Source organism: Triturus cristatus, chromosome 3_2 (assembly GCF_964204655.1).
Source record: "Triturus cristatus chromosome 3_2, aTriCri1.1, whole genome shotgun sequence".
NCBI lineage: Eukaryota > Metazoa > Chordata > Amphibia > Caudata > Salamandridae > Triturus > Triturus cristatus.
This window is the reverse complement of record NC_140584.1, coordinates 1052696691-1052716571: the sequence shown is the minus strand read 5'-3', so window position 1 is coordinate 1052716571 and position 19881 is coordinate 1052696691. Positions and strand designations below refer to the sequence as shown.

At 47.6% G+C, this 19881-nt stretch overlaps 1 protein-coding gene across 1 annotated transcript in view; it reads left to right on the top strand.

Moving 5' to 3' along the window:
• TMEM248 (transmembrane protein 248) overlaps positions 1-7065 on the top strand; it is a 167669-nt gene extending 160604 nt beyond the window's left edge. The window contains exon 7 of the mRNA XM_085649753.1: positions 5740-7065. Coding sequence (XP_085505879.1) covers positions 5740-5760 — 21 coding nt within the window. The 3' untranslated portion in view covers positions 5761-7065. The remainder of the gene's footprint in view (positions 1-5739) is intronic.
• Positions 7066-19881: the final 12816 nt, after the last annotated feature.

Here is a 19881-nt window from a genome sequence, read left to right as displayed (position 1 = left end):
ATTTCTGAGAAATGTATAGGGCAGTTTGTATTTAAAAGGGCATGTATCTCGGCAGAAGTCCTTGCGACTTGTAAATCATAGGTTTCTTTGGCCGAGGTCAGTGGCACAGTTTGTTGTAAAAGAATGGCTTTCATTCTGCTTAGAGTATCAATTTGTATAGAATAGATATTCAGTGAAGGCCCTAGAGGCGACTCCCTGACTGTCTATATTTGTGGAAACAAGACTTGCATACAGCAAGTGACCCTGGATGTAACCGTTACTAGATATGGCACAGCAGCTGTGATCATTCAACATGAGGTAACATCCGAATAATTCCACAAATGGATCACTAAGTTGCGTACGTTTACGTGTGTTTGTAAGTGTTTTGTTGCTAACATGTCAGCTTGAAGTGAACGCAGGATATCTGTGTGTTCCCGTGTCCAATGTGTGATTTTAAAATCAGGTTTGATTAATTCGTATTGGTTTAACCCTTTCTGCGTAGTTTAGAATGTATGTTCTTCCAAAATTTAGGAAACCTAGAATTGACTAAGTTTTTGGAGGTTGAAGCAGCGCACACTTTTCTAAAAAGTTGGCTGCTAGGCCTTTGCCTTCACTTGATAGTTCATATCCTAGAAAAGGACGTTGAGATGAGCAATTCTCTATTTTTTTTTTTGTAAGTTGAATTTATAACCTTCAGAGGTGAAGCCCAGTGTAATGGTATTCACCCTGTTCAAGTGCCTGTTCAGGTCATCGTCTGTCAGATGGATATCATCGACATATGACAATGCCTTGTTGTTGGAAATACTCCACTCCCACACCGGAAAGGGTTGGTGGTAACGGGGTCTTTCCAGGACATACAGTGGTAGCTTGGCTCGAGTGGTTAGGAATCAGGCTCCGTGCTAAGCATACGACATACCCAAACAATAACCATGCGTGCATCCGTTCCAAAAACGACTACACCGTAAAAATTATGAAAATATCTTTCTTTATCTTCTTTTTCTCTTAGTTGCTGATTGGAGAAATAAATAACAATCACAATATACCAACTTTTTAGATAGTGCAGGTCAAATAAATACTGGCTTAATGATTCAATAAATAGGGGTGATCATAAATAATGAGGGCATAAATATAAGTGCAATACATACAGGCAATTAAATATTCTGAGGCAATAAATACTGTAAACCAATAAATATTGTGCATCAATAAATACTGTGGACCAATAAATACAGTGAAGCAATAAATAGGTTAAATACAATAAATACAGTGCCCCTAATAAATACTTAAAAGCTGACAGTGACACTCATAGAATCAGATCACATTTGAATTCCTAAGGGCTGATTTGGCCCAGGCACAGCTTGTGGGGATGTGGAAGGCTTGAGGGTGTCTACTCCCTGGCTTGGACAAGGCTGAGGCCTAAACTGAGGTAGATCAAGGGGGGAATACCAGAGACCTGGCTCTCTCCCTCCACACAACCTCTCTAGATTAGTCCCAGCTCACCCCTGGCACAGTCAGGTTGGTTCCAGCACCTCCCTAGCCCCTTAGAGCAGTCTCTCAGGTCTCCACAGGGCCTTAGGCGCCCTCTACTCCACTTACTGCCCTTTTTCTGATGCTCCGACGCCGCTGGAGTCGTGTCGACGCCGTGAGGCGGGTCCGGTTCGATGTCGGCGGCCTCGGCACAATGTCAGTTCCTGACGACGCCGGTAGGCGGTTCCGGTTTCGATGTCGGCGGCCTCGGTTCGATCTCGACCTCCGATTCGATGGCGTTGGGCAGTCTTTACTCGATGTCGACTTCGGGCGGCTCCGGTCCGATGGCGACCTCAACTTCGATGACGTCGGCCGGCCTTGACTCGATGTCGACTTCCGGCGGCTCCGGAGTGCGATCCTCACTCCCGACCTCCGGTGCTCCTCTCCTTAGGTTTCCGGCGACTCCGGAGTGCGACCTCCACTCCCGACCTCCGGCAGGATTCTCACAGGTTCCGGCGACTCCGGAGTGCGATCCTCACTCCCGACCTCCGGTACACTTCACCTCGGTCTCCGACGACTCCGGAGGGCGGACTTCACTCCTCCGATGACGCCGCTCACTCGACCTCGGGTGACTTCCTCCTCGACCTCTGGTACTCCTCACGACCTCTGACGGCGCCCTCTCTCGACCTCGGGCGGCTCCGGGTACGACGTCTGCTTTTCCAGTCAGCGCCGCTTCTCCACCTCGGGCTGCAGGTCTCAGGCTACTCGACGTCGGACTCCAGGGAAACCAGTTTCCAGGTCAGGATCTTGCTGTTCTCTGTTTCTAAGGCCTGTTCCTGCTGTCCAGGTCCTTAGGATGGTTTTTCTTGCTTCTTCCCACACAGGGCTCCAGGCTGGGCTCAGTCAGTAGGGACTAGTATCAAGGGTGGGTTTATGGACCCCACTCCAGGCACAAGTTTCCACCCCTGCTGCCTCACTCCTTCCTCCTTCAGGTTTCTGCTGCTCACTCTTCACCAGTCAGGTGCCAACTGCCAGCTCCAACTGCCAACTCTCTGTCTTAGCTTCCCAACATTCTAAACCGCCTCCAACTGTCACAGGGTTCTGGAATGTTCTGGAAGGTGCTGGTAGGTTCCAGTGGATGCTGGTGATGTCACAGGTGGCCACCATTTTGTGCTCCAGGCCCTCAGACAGAAGTTTCAGGGGTAGCTAAAATGGCTCCCTGAATCTGCAGCAACACGAAAAAGTCTGGTGGTTCCCAAAAAGGAAAAATTCAAACAGGGTTTGAGGCAAAAGTGGGACAAAATAAATAATGATGAGGAGGGACCACCCAAAGGGCTGACAGGTCTAACACTTGTCATCATAAATTTGTAGTAACTCTGTTACCCTTGCTGAGAATAACCCTGGACTATTCTTGAATCCCTGAGGGAGATGACCGAATTGACGCTGAGTCCCCATTATTGAGAAAGCTGTCAAATACCTACTTTCAGGTGCTATGTTTTGACAAAAGAAACCGTTAGAAATATCTAATGTGGTTTTATATTTTTTACAGACAATGTTATTCATTAATGCTGTACTATGTGCATTTTGCAGTGCAAATGTTTTACAACAAGAGTTTAAGTGTCTGTAATCTAAAACTAGACAATATGTATTGTCTGGTTTGGAAACGGGAAACCAAGGATTGTTCATTGATGAGGTGCATGTTTCAATCACCCCTTGGTATTCAAGTTGATCTAAGATCTCCCTGACCTGTTTTTTAGCTTCTTGCTTAATTGGATACTTCCTTTGTGCAGTTGGTTCATTTTTTAACTGGATCTTATGGTGAGGTGAATCTTCATCCCATCCTACATGATTTTTGTATAATGCTGGGGCTTGGGCCACTGCCCATTTCCTGGCATAAGTATATTTTAAATGTACTGGAACATGGTTAGAGAAGGCTGGCATAATGATGTCTTCGCCATGTGGGCACTCTCTAACAAATTCTGGTGGCCAGTCCTGTTCTGCTAGAAGTATGTCATAACCCTTTGAAAGTCTCTCCCAAAAGAGTGCTTTCACTTTTCTTGGTATGTCTCCCTCCATCCGGAGTGTTATTTCATATAACCTATGTGGAGAGCTAACCCTGGTGACTACAGTCTCAACTTGAATGTCCTCATTCAAGTCCACTGTCTCCAGAAGTCCCTTCAGGTTCTGGCGAGCTATTGTTACTTCTGCTGCGCTGTCCAACATTGTCTGAGCATATTCTCCGTTCTTGCGTTGTGTTCTCAGAATCCTCGTCATGTCTTATCTTCAGACCTGTTACTTTCTTCTTGTCAAATTGAGGTTTTGGTTTGGATAATGCCTAAATAAGGGTAGGATTTCTATGCCTAAATAGGGGCAATGCGAATTGTGCCTATATAAGGACATACATCGGGAAACCTATATACGGTATCTAAATCGACACACAACACTTCGGTGGCCCTCCGTCGCCATGCTTGGTTGAGGGGCAGTGTTTTTCCTGAGAATGTTAGGGAGTGTCTGGTTGACCTCCCTTTTGATGGCACTCTTTTGTTTCATGACCCGGCGGATTCTGCTATTCAGCGGTTCCTTGCAGGGCTTAGTCGTCGTCCTCCTCCTCCTCCTCCTCCCCCTTCCCCTTCCCCTCAGTAAACCTGGCTGCCTGTTCTCCCCTTGTTACTCTGGGGTCTAGTGTTCGGTAGCCCCGGTTGCGTGTTCTGTCTGGTTGGTGTCCCTTCAGGGTCCTTCTGTTGGCCCTTTGGTGCTGTTGGCCCGGACCTTGTTTTACTTGTGGTTTTGGCTGTTGGTTAACTCGTGTAGGTCCTGAGATTAGGCCTTCTGTGTCTTCTTTATTGGCTGATTGGCAAGCCGTCTGCGGTTTTCCCCGCAGGTCTTTCTGTTTGTCCTCTGCTGTGGAAATGTTTTCCTAAGAGGTGTTCCCATGTTTCTTGGGACATAACATACCATATGTGGGGTAATTGTAGCTATTACATAGCTCTGTCATGGGCTGGGGAGGTGTGGTCGCCTTTTTCGGGCTCCTTGCTGTTGTAGCTTTCTGGTGCCTTGGTGCCAACTGGTGCTGTTCCACACCTTTTGTTTCTCTCTATTTTGTTTCTCTGATTTTTTTCGCACACTGTTCTCATGCTCGCCTCAGTTTTGTTGTGATGGCTCCACGTTGTGGCGTGGAAAAGTTCTCAGAAGCAAACTGTCAGCGCGCTGGGGTGGGGCTTATGTGACCTCGCTGACATCACGCCCGCGGACGACGTCGGGGCAGAGTCAAGTGGTACTGCCTCCCGGCGCGCAGTGATGCTGGGCAAGAAGGTTTTCCGGGTCCAGTCTCATGCCTGGGGATAATTCTACGTTAAGTAATCTACCAGATACATCGTTACCGAAGGTAAGTAACTTGTACATTTAAACTCTGACCTATATTGTATATTAAAGTGACTATTTTGTGCGAAAGTGCTATTTCTCACCTGGTCAATAACGGTACCACGGGTTCGTTGTTTACCAGGTGCAATAAATAGTACCAATTACAGGTTTTAGGGAAATAACACATAGATTTTGGTGTTTAACACACCAAAATCTGTATGGTAAATACCAAATGCTTTCCCTGTTAAATTTCAGCAGGTTTGACCTGCTGAAATTTCAAACCTGCTGAAATGTAACGTATTTTGAGGTATTTAATGCATGCGATAATAATCAGCTGCATTAAATACCTTCAAACTCTTAATTCCGACCCATGCGTAAACAGTGGTTTGTGCATGGGTTAGAATTTATTGAGCAATTTGTAATCCGGACCCTATTAGTTTAATTTATAGCTCCTAAGGCGTTTAAAATGTTGTATGACTGAACGTCTTGTGTTTGCTTGGTTATTTCATTTGACAGCGGTCACTTAAATCCTGATGATAATCAGAGCCAGAAGAAAGGGTGTATGGGATTGGAAAATAAAATCTAATTATTGTATGTTTTTTGCCTCAGAGGGTCTGCTGTTTGATTTTCATCATCCTTCTCCTCTGTAGCCTTCTTTAGACTAGCGATAAGCATTTTTCAATGTTTTTGATCAGCCTACTGGGTGTGGGTGTGGGTGTGGGTGTGTGTGTGTGTGTGTGTGTATAGACACACACACAGTACTGTGTGTGTGTGTGTGTGTGTGTGTGTGTGTGTGTATAGGCACACACACACACACTAGTGTGTTTGTGTGTATAGTAACACACACACACCACCCCCCAGCCCCCACCACCCACCATTAATAATGTAAAGTATTTCAGTGCCGTAAGGCGGTAACTGTATTCTACTTTCTTGCAGGTTGCGCTATCTGAAGCCTGATCTTTCTTTTACAATGGATGGAGAACCATCATCGTTGCCTGCTGAACCCAAAGTGGGTCTAAACACTACTTCATCCCGCAATGTTGGTTTATTCCAACCAAAGACATTTCAAGTGCCTGTAATTGATTTGTACATATTTCTTATAGTATATAGAGTTTGTCCAAAAATGCACTTGTTCCGCATTAAATTGCGGCTGGAATATTTTGATTTTTACCTGTGGACATTGAGGAATGTTTGTGTCGATCTGTATAGTGACTTGGCGACCGTAGTCGAACCAATATATTTTTGTCTAGCAGCATCTGGGCAGATGAAGATGCCTTTTTGCAAGTGTCTCAAAAGGAAAAGACTTATTGTTTTCTCAGTGACATGTACAGTGTTTGGAAAAAGTTTGCACCTTTGATATACTGCTACATTTTAAAAAGTGACACTGGTTTACCACATGGGTCTAATGTTTAGATGTGGCAGACTATCCTTGCCGTTTATTCTTTGCTTGAAGGAAGTAGAGCTGATCTTTATACTTTTTTTGAAGGAAAAATAGGTGCATATTATTTACATTTTAAAACCGCTGTATCTAGAACAAATTTGTGCTGACATGAGCAGTTGTAAACATGTTAATCCCTTTAAATTAATTTCTCTGAAATATTTTACGTTCATATTTGTTGTCTTCTTTTTTCAATTTGAGCTGTCATTCCTTCCACAATTTTATTCTGAGCCCTGAAAATAGTTCTGAGATATCATGTAAAGTTGAGTTCAAAGGTAAATACCCTTTGACAATATCTGAATTGCATTCCAATGTTTATTAGGCAGATCAAACACATACTCTGATAGGCAATAACTACTGTTTTCTTCAGTGGTGGAGTCATTCAAACCAAACACTAGTTTAAAGTAGCTTGCAGTCAATAATGTAGTTAGCTAAAACTCTACCTTGTTCCACAGTCCGACGAGTTGAAACTCATCACCATAAAGAAACCTAGCTGCTTAGTGAGCTACAGTAGGATGCCTCGTCATTATCAGGGTTGTTGTATTCAATGTATTTCTTTTAATGTTGATTTTCTAAAACGTGTGCAAAATATTTGCACACTAGTGGTGTACAGTATATTTGGGGAAACTACAGCATAGGAAAATAAATCTCAGTATGCTTGCTGGACATTCTCATTGTTCAATATGGCAGCATCGTTGCTTCCTTGCTGCAAAACTGCCCATCATTCTGATATACAATACTTTTCAAAATACATTTGTTTCTGTTACAGCTCTTACTTCCTGACATAGTGTGTTCAACCATAATTACAGTTAGTCAAAACATGAGTCTGCCTCTGTAGTGTTCTGTTATTTTTTTATTACATTATTGTAAATGAAATTTTGATAACGATTGCCGTAGTGTCAGTAATCTGTGTCATCACTTAATTCTTACCTATCTAATAACTATTTCCATTCATGTGTAAGTGTGTGCTGGTTGAATCATCATGCAAACTTGAAATGTGTCTCTAGGCATGGCAGACATATCTTACCAGATGGTCCACTATGATGGAGGCACAATTTGGGAGCCATATGCTATCTATTTGAGGTAACTTGTGACTTTATCTTTTCTACACTGAGTTCTTATCTTCTCGCTGTAGTTTCTTTGTGAGGGCAGAATACAGAGGGTATCGTATTGATTGAATATAGGCTGCAGAAAAGGGGGAGGTTTTGGAATTCTAAGATAGGGAGAATTTTAGAATTCCGTGTTATGAAGAGTACCCTTGAGCATTATCAACATTACCACTTTGGGGCTCTTCCTTGCAAAATCCTTTCTTCGTGAGGGTGTATTGAGCATTTCCGAGCTTTTTATCTGCCCGTGTATTGTGAACAATCAAGACGTGCAAAGACTGAAAAGAAAACCTCTCACTTGAATTAGAAGGAAATAAGATGAGATCCACTCAGTGTTCCATTTCACTGATAGGTGAACATCAGATCATACCTGGAGTATCTTAATCAAACACTGGTTACAAAGAAACAGTAGGGATGGTAATGTCTTTAAAGAACCTCAGACATGGTGAAGAGATTGCATTCTTCCTACTAAGAATGATTTGACTGGGGCTACCCAGACAGTCTCTTGCCAGCTACCATTGCAGCTTATGATGCCCCAAATAAAACTACCAGCTATACCCTACTTGGCAAAGAAATCGGACCAATTGATGTCCTACATCTGCATTCTTAAAAGTTGAAAGTTGCCCGAAAAATATTTCCAGTTGCAAGAGTGTCCAAATGTGCACAGAGCACAAAAAATAATCGTGAAAAGCATGATGCAATGAGACTGTAATACCATGGTAGTAGCATACCATTTATGGTACCTCAAGTACAATTTATGACTGTGTGAGAAAACATCCCCTTATAGAAAGAGGTTTTTATTAGGCACCTAACATACTAAATGAAGCAGTTAAAATGCTTATTAAAAGACATCACAAAATCTATTCTAGATCACCTGTATCTGTCTTAAAAATGATAGACTAAGTTACTGTGGACTGAAAAGCTAATCAAAGAGAAATGCTCACCAATGGAAACAAACCAAGGACTGGAACTAGAGATTGACCCCCACCCTCTGACACAGCACCTATGGAAAACCAAATCTACCACTGTCTGGCATACAGGGCTATTTTAAATACTTAGTACATGCATTCTCTGAGGTACACATACATATCTGTGCGAGATTTCTAGTTGCAGATCCCTTACTATAGAATATCCCCAGTAAGTCGAGACATAGTTCACGTTACAGCGCTACCCATTTGTGTGACATTTCTGCCCTATGGCAACGCAGATTGCGTGTTCGGTCGGAAATATAGCGCAAACGTATCCCGCTGTTGTACATGGGCGCAGCCATCTTGTTTCTTTCTGTTATGGTACTGGGGCCTACTTTTGGGATCCTTCTTAATCCTTTCAATCCTTGTTTTCTAAAACTTTTTTTTCTGATCTTCATTTATTTTAATTTTATTTATGATCTTTCTCTCAGGCCTTCCAAGTGTGTATTTGGCGTTTTTTTTTTTTATCTACCTTTTTGTGTATTTTATTGAATTTTTGTCCTGTTTTCCTCTCAACTTCCTTCCTAATTTTTATTACCTCCTTCCTGTTATTTTTTTTTTTTATACTTTCTAAATTTTATTCCCCCCATCCCCCACCCAGCATCATGGCAGAGAATTGTGCCCCGAAAAAGGCGGCAACCAAGAGCCACTTTGCTTGTGGAAGGCTGAGCCTGAAAGGGTGGCGGTGGCAGCACTTGTTTGTTTTTTTGTGTGTGTGCAGCGCCACCTCCCCTCCACCCTGGCAGCAGATGGCAGGCGTGGGTCCTGTTACAGGTTCCGGGAGTGCCAGCAGTGCAGTGCAGTGCTGGGCGAGGGAGCACCGGGCAGTGGGTATGGCGCACCCTCAATCGGCTGACTCACTGGTGGTCCAACATCCTGGACCGATAGCAGGACCTGCTATTGGTTGAGGTCGCAGGGCTCGGTGAGTAGCTAATTATTATTTTTATTACTTGCGTGTTCTATGCTATTCCTAATTAATTTTTCCCGAAATAGCAAGCCTGCTGCTCACATGCAGGTATGTTACATTTACAAATCTTATATTATGTGATCGTTATTCTAGACAGGTTCTCAGCGCTGCCTATCGTACTTGTTTGCGACTTTGTGCTCATGTGGGCTGAATATATACGAACTTAAGTAATGCCCACTAGAGAGAGAGCGACTCCTTTTCTTTGTCCTGTCACTAAGATAGTGGTAGTTAGTATTAGTAATTTAGCTGCGCTCGTCCTCTCACTTCAGTTCTTAGAACCTTTTTTTTGTAGCTCGTACAATGACAAGCAACCAACCCAATTTGGTGTATGCATGCGTTCATCTATGCATTCAAAGATGAAATGCAAATTTAGTTAATTGGCCCATCAAAGGGGGTTGATAATGATTGTGAATGAGATTGGAACTTGGAAGCAAATATCATTCATTGTAATTTATTAGTAATTGCAAAGTCTTTGGAATTGGCGGGCTAGGTACGTTTAGGAAATGTGGAATAAATAGATAGGACGGACCGCAATACTAGTCTACTACTAGTCGATCTGATTTATGAAGGTTCAATGTTATTGCAATTGCGGTTTCCTGTCAATCTTTTTGGAGAGATTATTTATGTACCACCAATAATTGTTTATCTCTTTATGTCTTACATCAGCATCCAGAGGCCAAGAGGTCGTCCGATGCGGGAGCTGGAGGTTCCTTCTGAGAAGAACACTCTTTGGCCGATGGCTCTACTGGCCCCAGTAAGTCCTCATGTTGTTAATAGTAATATATTTTTCCCTAACTTTTCCCGCTCAATATTCTGAACTATTTATTTCTACCCGTTTCCCGATTGAACTTTTTGCCCAAATTCTCTTCGATCTATCCGTTTCTAAATTCTTGTTATCCCTGCATTATCCTATGTACTAAGTTCTTTTATATTTCTAGTGCTGTATTTTACCTCAAACTGTCTATCTGTACTAGTCTGTCTGTAGCTTTCTTTCTTCTGGTTTTTCCCTCTCCCCTTATATATTTTGTGGACTGCCTAGTGGTGTTACTGTATAACTCAGAACTCCTTGGTCATGGTCACTCATTACTACTACTAATACTCTGCCGTACAGATTGCATGCCCAAGTAAGGTACTCTACGCATGTTTGTTGAGATAAGAAGGCTTTCTTTTACTTATGTCATCATTGCTCAATCAGTAAAATGAGAGCGCGGCCATGGTCACGTTGAACACCCCAAAGTTCTTTTCTTCTTATCTAGGCCTAGTATTATTCGCAGCATTTGATGGTGAACTGATTACCCTGCACCATGGCTGGAAGGAAGGAGGAGGAGGCCCCATTGCATGTGCCACCCAAGAAGACCTTATGTCCGTCCAGTTGGCCACTCTTATTTTTTTTCAAAAACTCAGATTCATCAATAGCTCTAGCCACTCAGTCGAGTCCTTTACAGGTTGTCTTCTTGAGAGGCTTTTAAAAAATTGCAAACAACAAAATGACCAACTGGATTTTTTTCAACATACTGTCTGCATCCGAAGTATAGTATGTGTTGTGTATGTATTTTCAATTTTGCTACAAAATAATAAGCGCATATGGCATCTAAAGAAGTGCAATATTTTTTTCTAGCTGCACCGACCACCAGGGCCGGGCCCAGCGGTGACGCTATCCAGGAAGCAGATGCAGCAGGGGTGAGCCAGCGGCAGTGCAGGGCGGTGGTAAGTTGGCAGTAGTGCCGGGCGGTGGTAAGTCCTATTACTTGCCTATTTACAATTTAGATACTCGCTGCAAGGATATACACTGTACTTTTGAGACTTGTGAACAGTTGACCACACCACTCTTTACTTGGCGTACGCAATGGCGGTTGAGTAACTAATAGCTTCTTCTATCTTCAACTGAGCAGAGAACGTTTTATGGAGAGGCAGACCTTGATGGGTTGATGGAAAAGGGAGAGTAGGAAGGACAGGTCAAATGTAATATGACTGGCAGAGAAGTATGCGTGGGTTAAAGGATGCATATACTATAGGTGGCTGAAAGGAGGATGCATCAATGGGTGAAGGCTGGATGAAAGGTGAAAGGAGGCCTGCCTGCCTGTCTGTCTGCCTGCCTGGGTGGGTGAAAGTGTTTGGGTGAAAGGAATCCTCATGGGAGTTTGATGGGTCAAAACAAGGACGCATTGGTGGTTAAATGACAAATATATGTGGGTGAAAGGTTTGTTGAAAATTGGAGCCTTGTGTGGATTGAGGGATAGATGGGTGGTATTCTTAGGTGAAGACTGGATGAAGCGAATGTAACACTTAAATGGTGACAGATTAGCAAATCCAAGGGTGTAGAATAAAAAATACTAGAAGAAAAATGCAATGATGAATGGAAAAATCCCTGGGAAGAAGAGTAAACCAGGAATTTTTTTTAGCACGGTTTTTGATTCAAAGGTTTGAGGTTGGATTTCAGACTAGTCCTTTGACTCTATGTAGTTTTCAAGCACAACATATATCATGTACGCACCCACTCATCATCATCATCATCAATTTCCTCCCTCTGAGTCCCTACCCTTGGCATTTTGCCAGTGACTGCCATGGGCACCCTATCAGCTGCATGGATACAATAGTAGTACCTCACGTGACGTATATCTTTCATATATTCGCAACTATTCATCTGCCTTGTTGTAGTCTGGTTGAAATTGAGGCATTTCCTTTTTTTTTTTATTATATAAAGCATGGCTATGTTAGAAAAAGAGATAATTGTCTAGTACAGCTGCCCCACCTGTAGACTGTAGCAAAGTAAAGCGACATGAGTATGTCTGTCTAGGGCGCAAGCTGAGCTGGCATGCCTGCATTAATTTAGCTAAATAAGAGAGAGAAGAATGTTTGATACTCTAATCACAGCAAAATCTAACGGACCGAGGAATCAAGGATACCAGCAAATGTTATGTACTGCTAATGCTACTGTGCCACAATATAATTTTGTCACTTGTATTGGTTACAATTTGTCTTTTTTTCTTTCTTGATAGAACTACTACTGCCAATCTATTCTTCACAACAACCCAACAGGCAGGATATAGCAGCCTGGACCCATCAAAGGAAGTTGGAGGCCCTTAGGACTTAACATCGGTGGCTGGTGGGAGGAGGAGGAGGAGGAGGAGGAGGAGGCGCTCGGCAAGCGCCGTGGTCAGGTAGCTACCCGCTGCCATTTAACTACTGCTGCTCAACTCTATAGAGCCTTTCAGCGCTATATGCCGGAGGTTGGTGCCCTTGGAAGCTAGGATAAAGAAGCGTTTTGCCCGATCAGAGAGGAAGCTCATGACCGGCCGGCCGCCCTCTCTTGCCCCTTTTTGAATCTTTTGTTTGTTTGGTGGGTGCTACTTGTTGGGGAGAGGGTGGGAGTTGGGGCATTCTTGTTTTTGTTTTGCTTATTTATTTATGGACAATTTAAGTTTTTGAACTTTGTCTAAGCTTACTTTGGATATTGGTTGGGGTTAGGGGGAGGGGTGTAACAGATATTGGGATTTTCTAGTTTATATTTGTTAGCAATGGCTGCATGGTTTCCAAGGTGCCATGGTGGTAGTAGACAGTACCAGCATGCTAGCGCACTAGCCGAATAGTGAAAGGAGCAGATACAGTACTGAGGTCCCACTGCCTCCTATCCTAATTCAAACTGTAGGAGGAGAAATATTCATCACAGGGAACTAATTCAATTGAAATAAAAACTGAGTTAATGCTGCTTTACATGCAAACTTTACCCATAAAATGAGACAGTCACCAGAGGGAGACTAGCCTACTTGTATACAAGAAGAAGAGCGACATTAGAGAAAACATGGTAAGCAATGCTAAATTAAAATAATTAGAATGGTGAGCTAGTAAAAGTTACAAAATGAAGTCGACTCGAGCTAAGAAGTGGACAAGTATAACTTTTTGATATAATACAGTGCTTGAAGGATGAAGATGCTGGAAATTATGAATTATGTTCCTCAGAAAAGAAATTAAATATTGAATACTGTGCATGGGTGAGTAATTAAATCTATATAATATTGCCAGTGTGGGCTATACTTGGAGATCCTCGCCCTTCCCTGAGTTGGTGTTGCTTTTACCACATCTAACCCACCAAGTGTGTGTAATCAATTAATGGTGTAAATTTTAATCTGAAAGAAACACGTTAGTTAGATTCCTCACCTTAGAATATCCCCAGGCGTCAGACTGGATCCGGAAGATTTTTCGTCAGCAATACCCCTTGCGCGTCGCTAGGCGTCGTCTGCGGCTCCGCGTCCGTCGTCGGCGTCGTGTGCCGGAATAACGTCGTCGGAGTACTTAGACGCCGCCCTCGCGCGCTGACGTCAGTTCTTCTTTTTTCCGCGCCAGTAAGCGCAGATCCGGGAGAGCTACCCCTTTAGTCATTTTTTGACTAACTTTTTCGATCCTTTTTGATCTTGTCGACTTCGGTGCCGGTAGGATGCCTGGGTTTAAAGCCTGTGCTGACTGTAGCCGCTTGATGTTGGTTACGGACCATCACCGCCGGTGCCTTTACTGCTTGGGCCTCGACCACGACGCGGAGTCGTGTTCGGACTGCAAGGCCCTGACCTCGAAGGCTAGACGGGAGCGGTCCCGTAAGCTTCTCGAGATTCGCCACTCGGCCCCGCGAGCCTCTCGATCCCGGTCCAGGAGGAAGTCCAAGGATCGGTCGCGGAGCCGCAGCCGACGTCACCATCGGTCGTCGGGATCCAAGTCTTCGGGTAAGTCGAAGCATTCCGAGAAGTCCAAGAGGCGACACCGCTCTTCGGACTCCCCTCACCGGTCGCGCGACTTGGCCGAGGGTCAGGGTGGTTCCACCCCTGCGGCTCCGGCGGCGCCGCGCAAGTCCCCGTACCCGCCGGTCCCTGGGACTAACGCGACGCCAGCGGAGGTCAGTGCCTTCCTCTCGGCCATAAGGAGCCTGGCTCCGCCGTCGACGCCCGCTGGCGCGCCTTCGGGCCCCGCGGACCCGACAGGGCTGCCTTGCCTGCCGGCGGCTCCGGCCCCGGCGCCATCGACGGCTCCGGCCTCGACGCCGCGAGCGCCCGAGGGACCCGTTCCCGAGTCCCCGCCGACACCGGTCGACCTCGTCACGCCTCCTCCGCCGGCGTCGACACCGGTACCACCCCCGACGCCGACTCTGCTCGACGCCGACTCCGCTCGATGTCGAGCCCCAGTTCAGTCCCGCTCCGGGCCCGGCGCCGCTACGGCGTCGATGGACGCCGCGTTCGGCGCCGCTACGGCGTCGATGGACGCCGCGTTCGGCGCCGCTACGGCGTCGATGGACGCCGCGTTCGGCGCCGCTACGGCGTCGATGGACGCCGCGTTCGGCGCCGCTACGGCGTCGATGGACGCCGCGTTCGGCGCCGCTACGGCGTCGATGGACGCCGCGTTCGGCGCCGCTACGGCGTCGATGGACGCCGCGATCGGCGCCGCTAGAGACACATTATGTCTACCGCCCGGCTCCGTTCCTTCCTCCTGTATACCAGGAATCGGATGATGGGGACAACTGGGGACAACTGGGAGGGATCCGAGGATCCTATGGCCGCTCAGGCTCAAATGTCACAGGACTGGGCAGATGAACTGGGGGAGGCCAGTGGCCTGGATACCTCTCCGGACACTGGATTCGTCTCTCCTCCGACTGTGGCGTCGGAGGAGGGTGCTGCTTTCTCTGTGGTGCTGCGCAAGGCGGCCGCAGCCCTTGGGCTCGAGCTACCTGCCGTGGCTGTGAGGACTAACGTCCTCACTGAGGTGCTTCAGTCTGCAGCAAGCTCCACTGAGCCTCTGCTGCAATTCAATGAGGCCCTCATTGACGTTCTGCAGGGCACCTGGTCCAAGCCCTCCACAGTTCCAGGAACGTCGCCAGGCGCCACCGCCCTGCTCCGGGCGACCCCAGTTTTCTGTCCCAACACCCTACCCCCGAGAGCCTGGTTATCCAGGCCTCTACCTCCCAATCCTCCTTCCCGACCGCTCCGCCGGACCGGGATTCCAAGAGACTGGAACAGTTTGGCAAGAAGCTGTTCTCTTCCCTTAGTTTGGGCCTGCGGTCTTTGAACACCGCCTGTCTCTTGGACCGTTATTCCCACTCTCTGTGGGATGCGGTGGAGGACGTGCTGCCCCTGTGTCCGGAGGAGGTCCGGACGCAGCTTACCCAGGCTCTGGCCGATGGGAGGGATGCAGCACGACACGCTATCCGATGTGGGCTTGACACTACGGACTCGCTGGGTAGGGCAATTTCTACCACAGTGGCTGCGGTCCACGTCATTTTCGGGCGATGTCCAGAGCACTCTCATGGACATGCCCTTTGATGGCACTCGCCTTTTTGGCGAGAAGGCGGACAGTGCGCTGAATCGCTTTAAGGACTCCCGGGCTACGGCCAAGTCCTTGGGCCTCTCGCCCCCGCGGTCGCAAACTTCCGCTTTTCGCCCCTTTCGTGGCCAAGGAAGGGGTGCCTCCTCACGTACGCCTTGCCACCAGCCGCAGAACCAACCTGCGCGCGGTCGCGGACGTGGTTTCTGCCGAGGCTGTTCTGGAGGACGACGAGGTCAGCCCACATCCACCCCGGCAGCACCCGCCTCAAAGCCTTCCTAGTCCGAGCTTTCAGGCCCATTCCACGCCAGTGGGCGGCAGAGTTCGCCATCACCTGCTCCACTGGCGGTCCATCACATCGGACAGGTGGGTGCTGCAAATCGTCCGAAGGGGCTACTCCCTCCCCTTCGAGACGACCCCTACAGCCATGCCACCGCAGCACCACCGTATCTCAGGGGATCATTTGAATCTTCTCCACGAGGAAGTTTCGGCCCTCTTGGCCAAGGGGGCCGTCGAGCGCGTTCCGAGCCCAGAAGTAGGTCGTGGTTGTTATTCCCACTACTTTCTGGTGCGCCCTATCTTGGACCTCCGGAACGTCAATGCCTTCCTCCGGAAGGAAAGGTTCAAAATGTTGACTTTGGCTCAGGTTCTAGCTGCCCTAGACCCTGGAGACTGGATGGTAGCGTTGGACTTGCAGGACGCATATTTCCACATCCCCGTCCTGCCGGCGTTACCTGCGGTTCACGGTGGGCCAAGAGCACTTTCAGTTTACCGTGCTCACCTTCGGCCTCACCAGTGCCCCTCGGGTGTTCACGAAAGTGATGGCGGTGGTCGCAGCTCATCTGCGCAGATCAGGGGTTCCAGTCTTCCCCTATCTCGACGACTGGTTGTTGAAGGCGGGCTCGCCCCAGACAGTCGTCTCCCACCTCCAGACTACGGCGGATCTCCTGCATTTGCTGGGATTTTCCATCAACGTGCCGAAGTCACACTTGAGTCCCTCTCAGAAGCTCCTCTTCATCTGAGCAGTTCTCGATTCGGCGCAGTTCCGGATCTATCCACCGGAACAGCGGGTCCGGGATATACAGGCCCTGATTCCCATCTTTCGGCCTCTATCCTGGGTTTCGGTCAGGCTAGTGTTGCGGCTTCTGGGGCTGATGGCCTCCTGCATCCTACTAGTGCATCACGCCAGGCGGCGCATGCGGGCTCTGCAGTGGGACCTGAAGTTTCAGTGGGCCCAGCATCACGGCAACCTGTCCGACCATGGCTTGATCTCGGAGGGCACTGCACAGCAGTTGCAGTGGTGGCTCACGGACCGCGATTGGGTCATGGGCAGAAGCCTCTCCCTTCCCCAACCGGAGCATGTCGTAGTGACGGATGCGTCCCTCATGGGATGGGGTGGCCATATGGGAGAGGCGGAGATCAGAGGCCTCTGCTCTCCGGCGGAGTCTCGTCTCCACATCAACCTGTTGGAGTTGAGAGCGATCCGGCTTGCACTGAAAGCCTTCCTTCCCTCTGTCAGGGGAAGTGTCGTGCAGGTGTTCACGGACAACACCACTGCCATGTGGTATTGCAACAAACAGGGCGGGGTGGGGTCGTGGACCCTTTGTCAGGCTCTGCGCCTCTGGACGTGGCTGGAACACCAGGGCGTCACCCTAGTGGTTCAACATCTGGCGGGCTCTCTGAACGCCAGAGCAGACGAACTCAGCCACCGGTGCATGAGGGATCACGAATGGCGTCTGAACTCCGAAGTGGCGCAAGGTCTCTTTCAGCAGTGGGGAGAGCCTTGGTTAGATCTATTCGCCACCGAAGAGAACGCGCAATGTCAGCAGTTCTGCGCGTTGGAATTTCCAAGGCGGCACTCGCTTGGCGACGCTTTTTGTCACAAGTGGAGTTGCGGTCTGTTGTACGCCTTTCCGCCTATACCACTTCTGCCCAGAGTGCTGAAGAAGATCAGGCGCGACCGGGCCCAAGTCATCTTGGTGGCTCTGGATTGGGCACGAAGGTACTGGTATCCCGAGCTACTCAGTATGTTGATCGATCCTCCGATACGTCTGCCCCTTCGGGAGGATCTTCTGTCGCAGCAGCAGGGCCCGCTCCTACACCCGAACCTGTCCAGCCTCCACCTCCATGCGTGGAGATTGAGCGGCGACAGTTGATGCCATTTGACTTGCCTCCTGAAGTCTGTGATATCATTCTGGCAGCCAGGCGTCCCTCCACAAAGACGGTATACGCCTGCCGGTGGAACAAATTTGTGGCATGGTGCACAGCAAAGGCTGTGGATCCCCTTTCCGCCCCTCTTTCTGAGGTTCTCCTCTTTCTTCTTTCTTTGGCCCGGCAGGGCTCTGCCCTGGGCACCTTGAAAGGTTATCTTGCTGCCATCTCTGCCTTCTTGCGGCTTCCTGATCAGCCTTCTCTTTTCAAGTCCCCTGTAGTTACACGCTTTCTAAAGGGCATTACTCACACGTTCCCTCCTGTCCCTTTTGTAATGCCTCAGTGGGACTTGAATCTTGTTCTCACATTTCTAATGTGCGCTCCCTTTGAGCCTCTTCATAATTGTCCTCTTCGTCTGCTGACGCTTAAGACTGCTTTTCTGGTAGCCATCACCTCGGCTAGACGGGTGAGTGAGCTCCAGGCTTTATCTTCAAAGCCTCCTTTTCTCTCTGTTCATCCAGACAAGGTTGTCCTTCGGCCTCGTCCCTCCTTTCTTGCGAAAGTGGTGACTCCATTTCATCTTGGGCAGTCTGTCACCTTGCCCACCTTCTTTCCGCCTCCGCATCCTTCCAAAGAGGAAGAGAGGCTCCACCGTCTGGACCCAAAACGTGCGCTCTCCTTTTATTTGGACCGCACAAAGCAGTTCCGGGTGGACGACCAACTTTTCGTTGGATACGTGGGTGCTAAGAAGGGGAAAGCTGTGCACAAACGGACCATCTCTCGGTGGGTCGTTTTGTGCATCAAAATGTGTTACTCCTTGGCAAAAAAGGACCCTCCTGTTGGGCTGCGCGCCCATTCTACTCGGGCCACGGCGGCTACTACTGCTTTGGGACGAGGTGTACCTTTGCAGGACATCTGTCAGGCGGCAACGTGGGCCTCGCTACACACGTTTGCCAGGCATTATTGCCTTGACAGCCAAGTCCGGAGGGATGGCTTCTTTGGCCGTTCTGTCCTCCAGGACTTTCTGGTGTGATCTTGGTTCGCAGACCCACCACCGGGGATGGTATTGCTTGGGTATCTATTCTAAGGTGAGGAATGTAACTAACGTGTTTCTTTCAGATGAACAAGTTACTTACCTTCGGTAACGATGTATCTGTAAGAAACATTAGTTAGTTAGATTCCTCACCGACCCACCCATCCTCCCCGTTCTGCGAACTGACATCTAGGGTTAAGGTTATCCTTTTCAGGCCCCTAGATTTTATTTTTGGCACCAGTGTCGGTCTTTGCATGGCTCTGCGTTCCTGGCGCGGAAAGCTATGTACAAGAACTGACGTCAGCGCGCGAGGGCGGCGTCTAAGTACTCCGACGTCATTCCGGCGCACGACGCCGACGACGGACGCAGAGCCGCAGACGACGCCTAGCGATGCGCAAGGGGTATTGTTGACGAAAAATCTTCCGGATCCAGTCTGACGCCTCGGGATATTCTAAGGTGAGGAATCTAACTAACGTTTCTTACAGATACATAGTTACCGAAGGTAAGTAACTTGTTCTTTAGTCACACCTCAATAAGTCACACCGCCCGGGGGAAGATGGTTAAGGATCCACTGAATACATGGGAAGGGGGATTTGAGGGAAAGGTTTGACAAAGACAAGCACTACACAAGGATAACATTCATCTTGGCAGCTGACCATTGTAAATCTGTTATGGGAGGAAAAGGAAATGGAGGAATGATAATGAGTAGTAATGGTAAACCAAACCAAATTGTCCATCTGCCCCTAGAGAGATCCAAGTTACCTTATGTTCTGTTGTACCGAGTTTTGACAGATAGCAAATACAATTAAAATTTCCATAGGAGTCAATATAAACAAACATAAACAATAAACACAGTTCTAATGATTAAAGAGAAAAAAATGATACTCTATTGCCAAATTCGGAGTTGCATCTGCATTCCTCTTGGTCAATCTTGTCAATTTTGGGTGCCTGGTGGATGTGGTTTGGTAAGGCAAGTGTGAGTGTCTTAGATTGTTTTTCCAGTAGGGCACAAGGTAACGGGCCTGGAGATTGAAAAAGAAAAATGATGTTGAAGAATCAAGGAGAAAAGTTAAATTGCATAAGGAGTGCAACAAGAAGACACATAGGCAGCA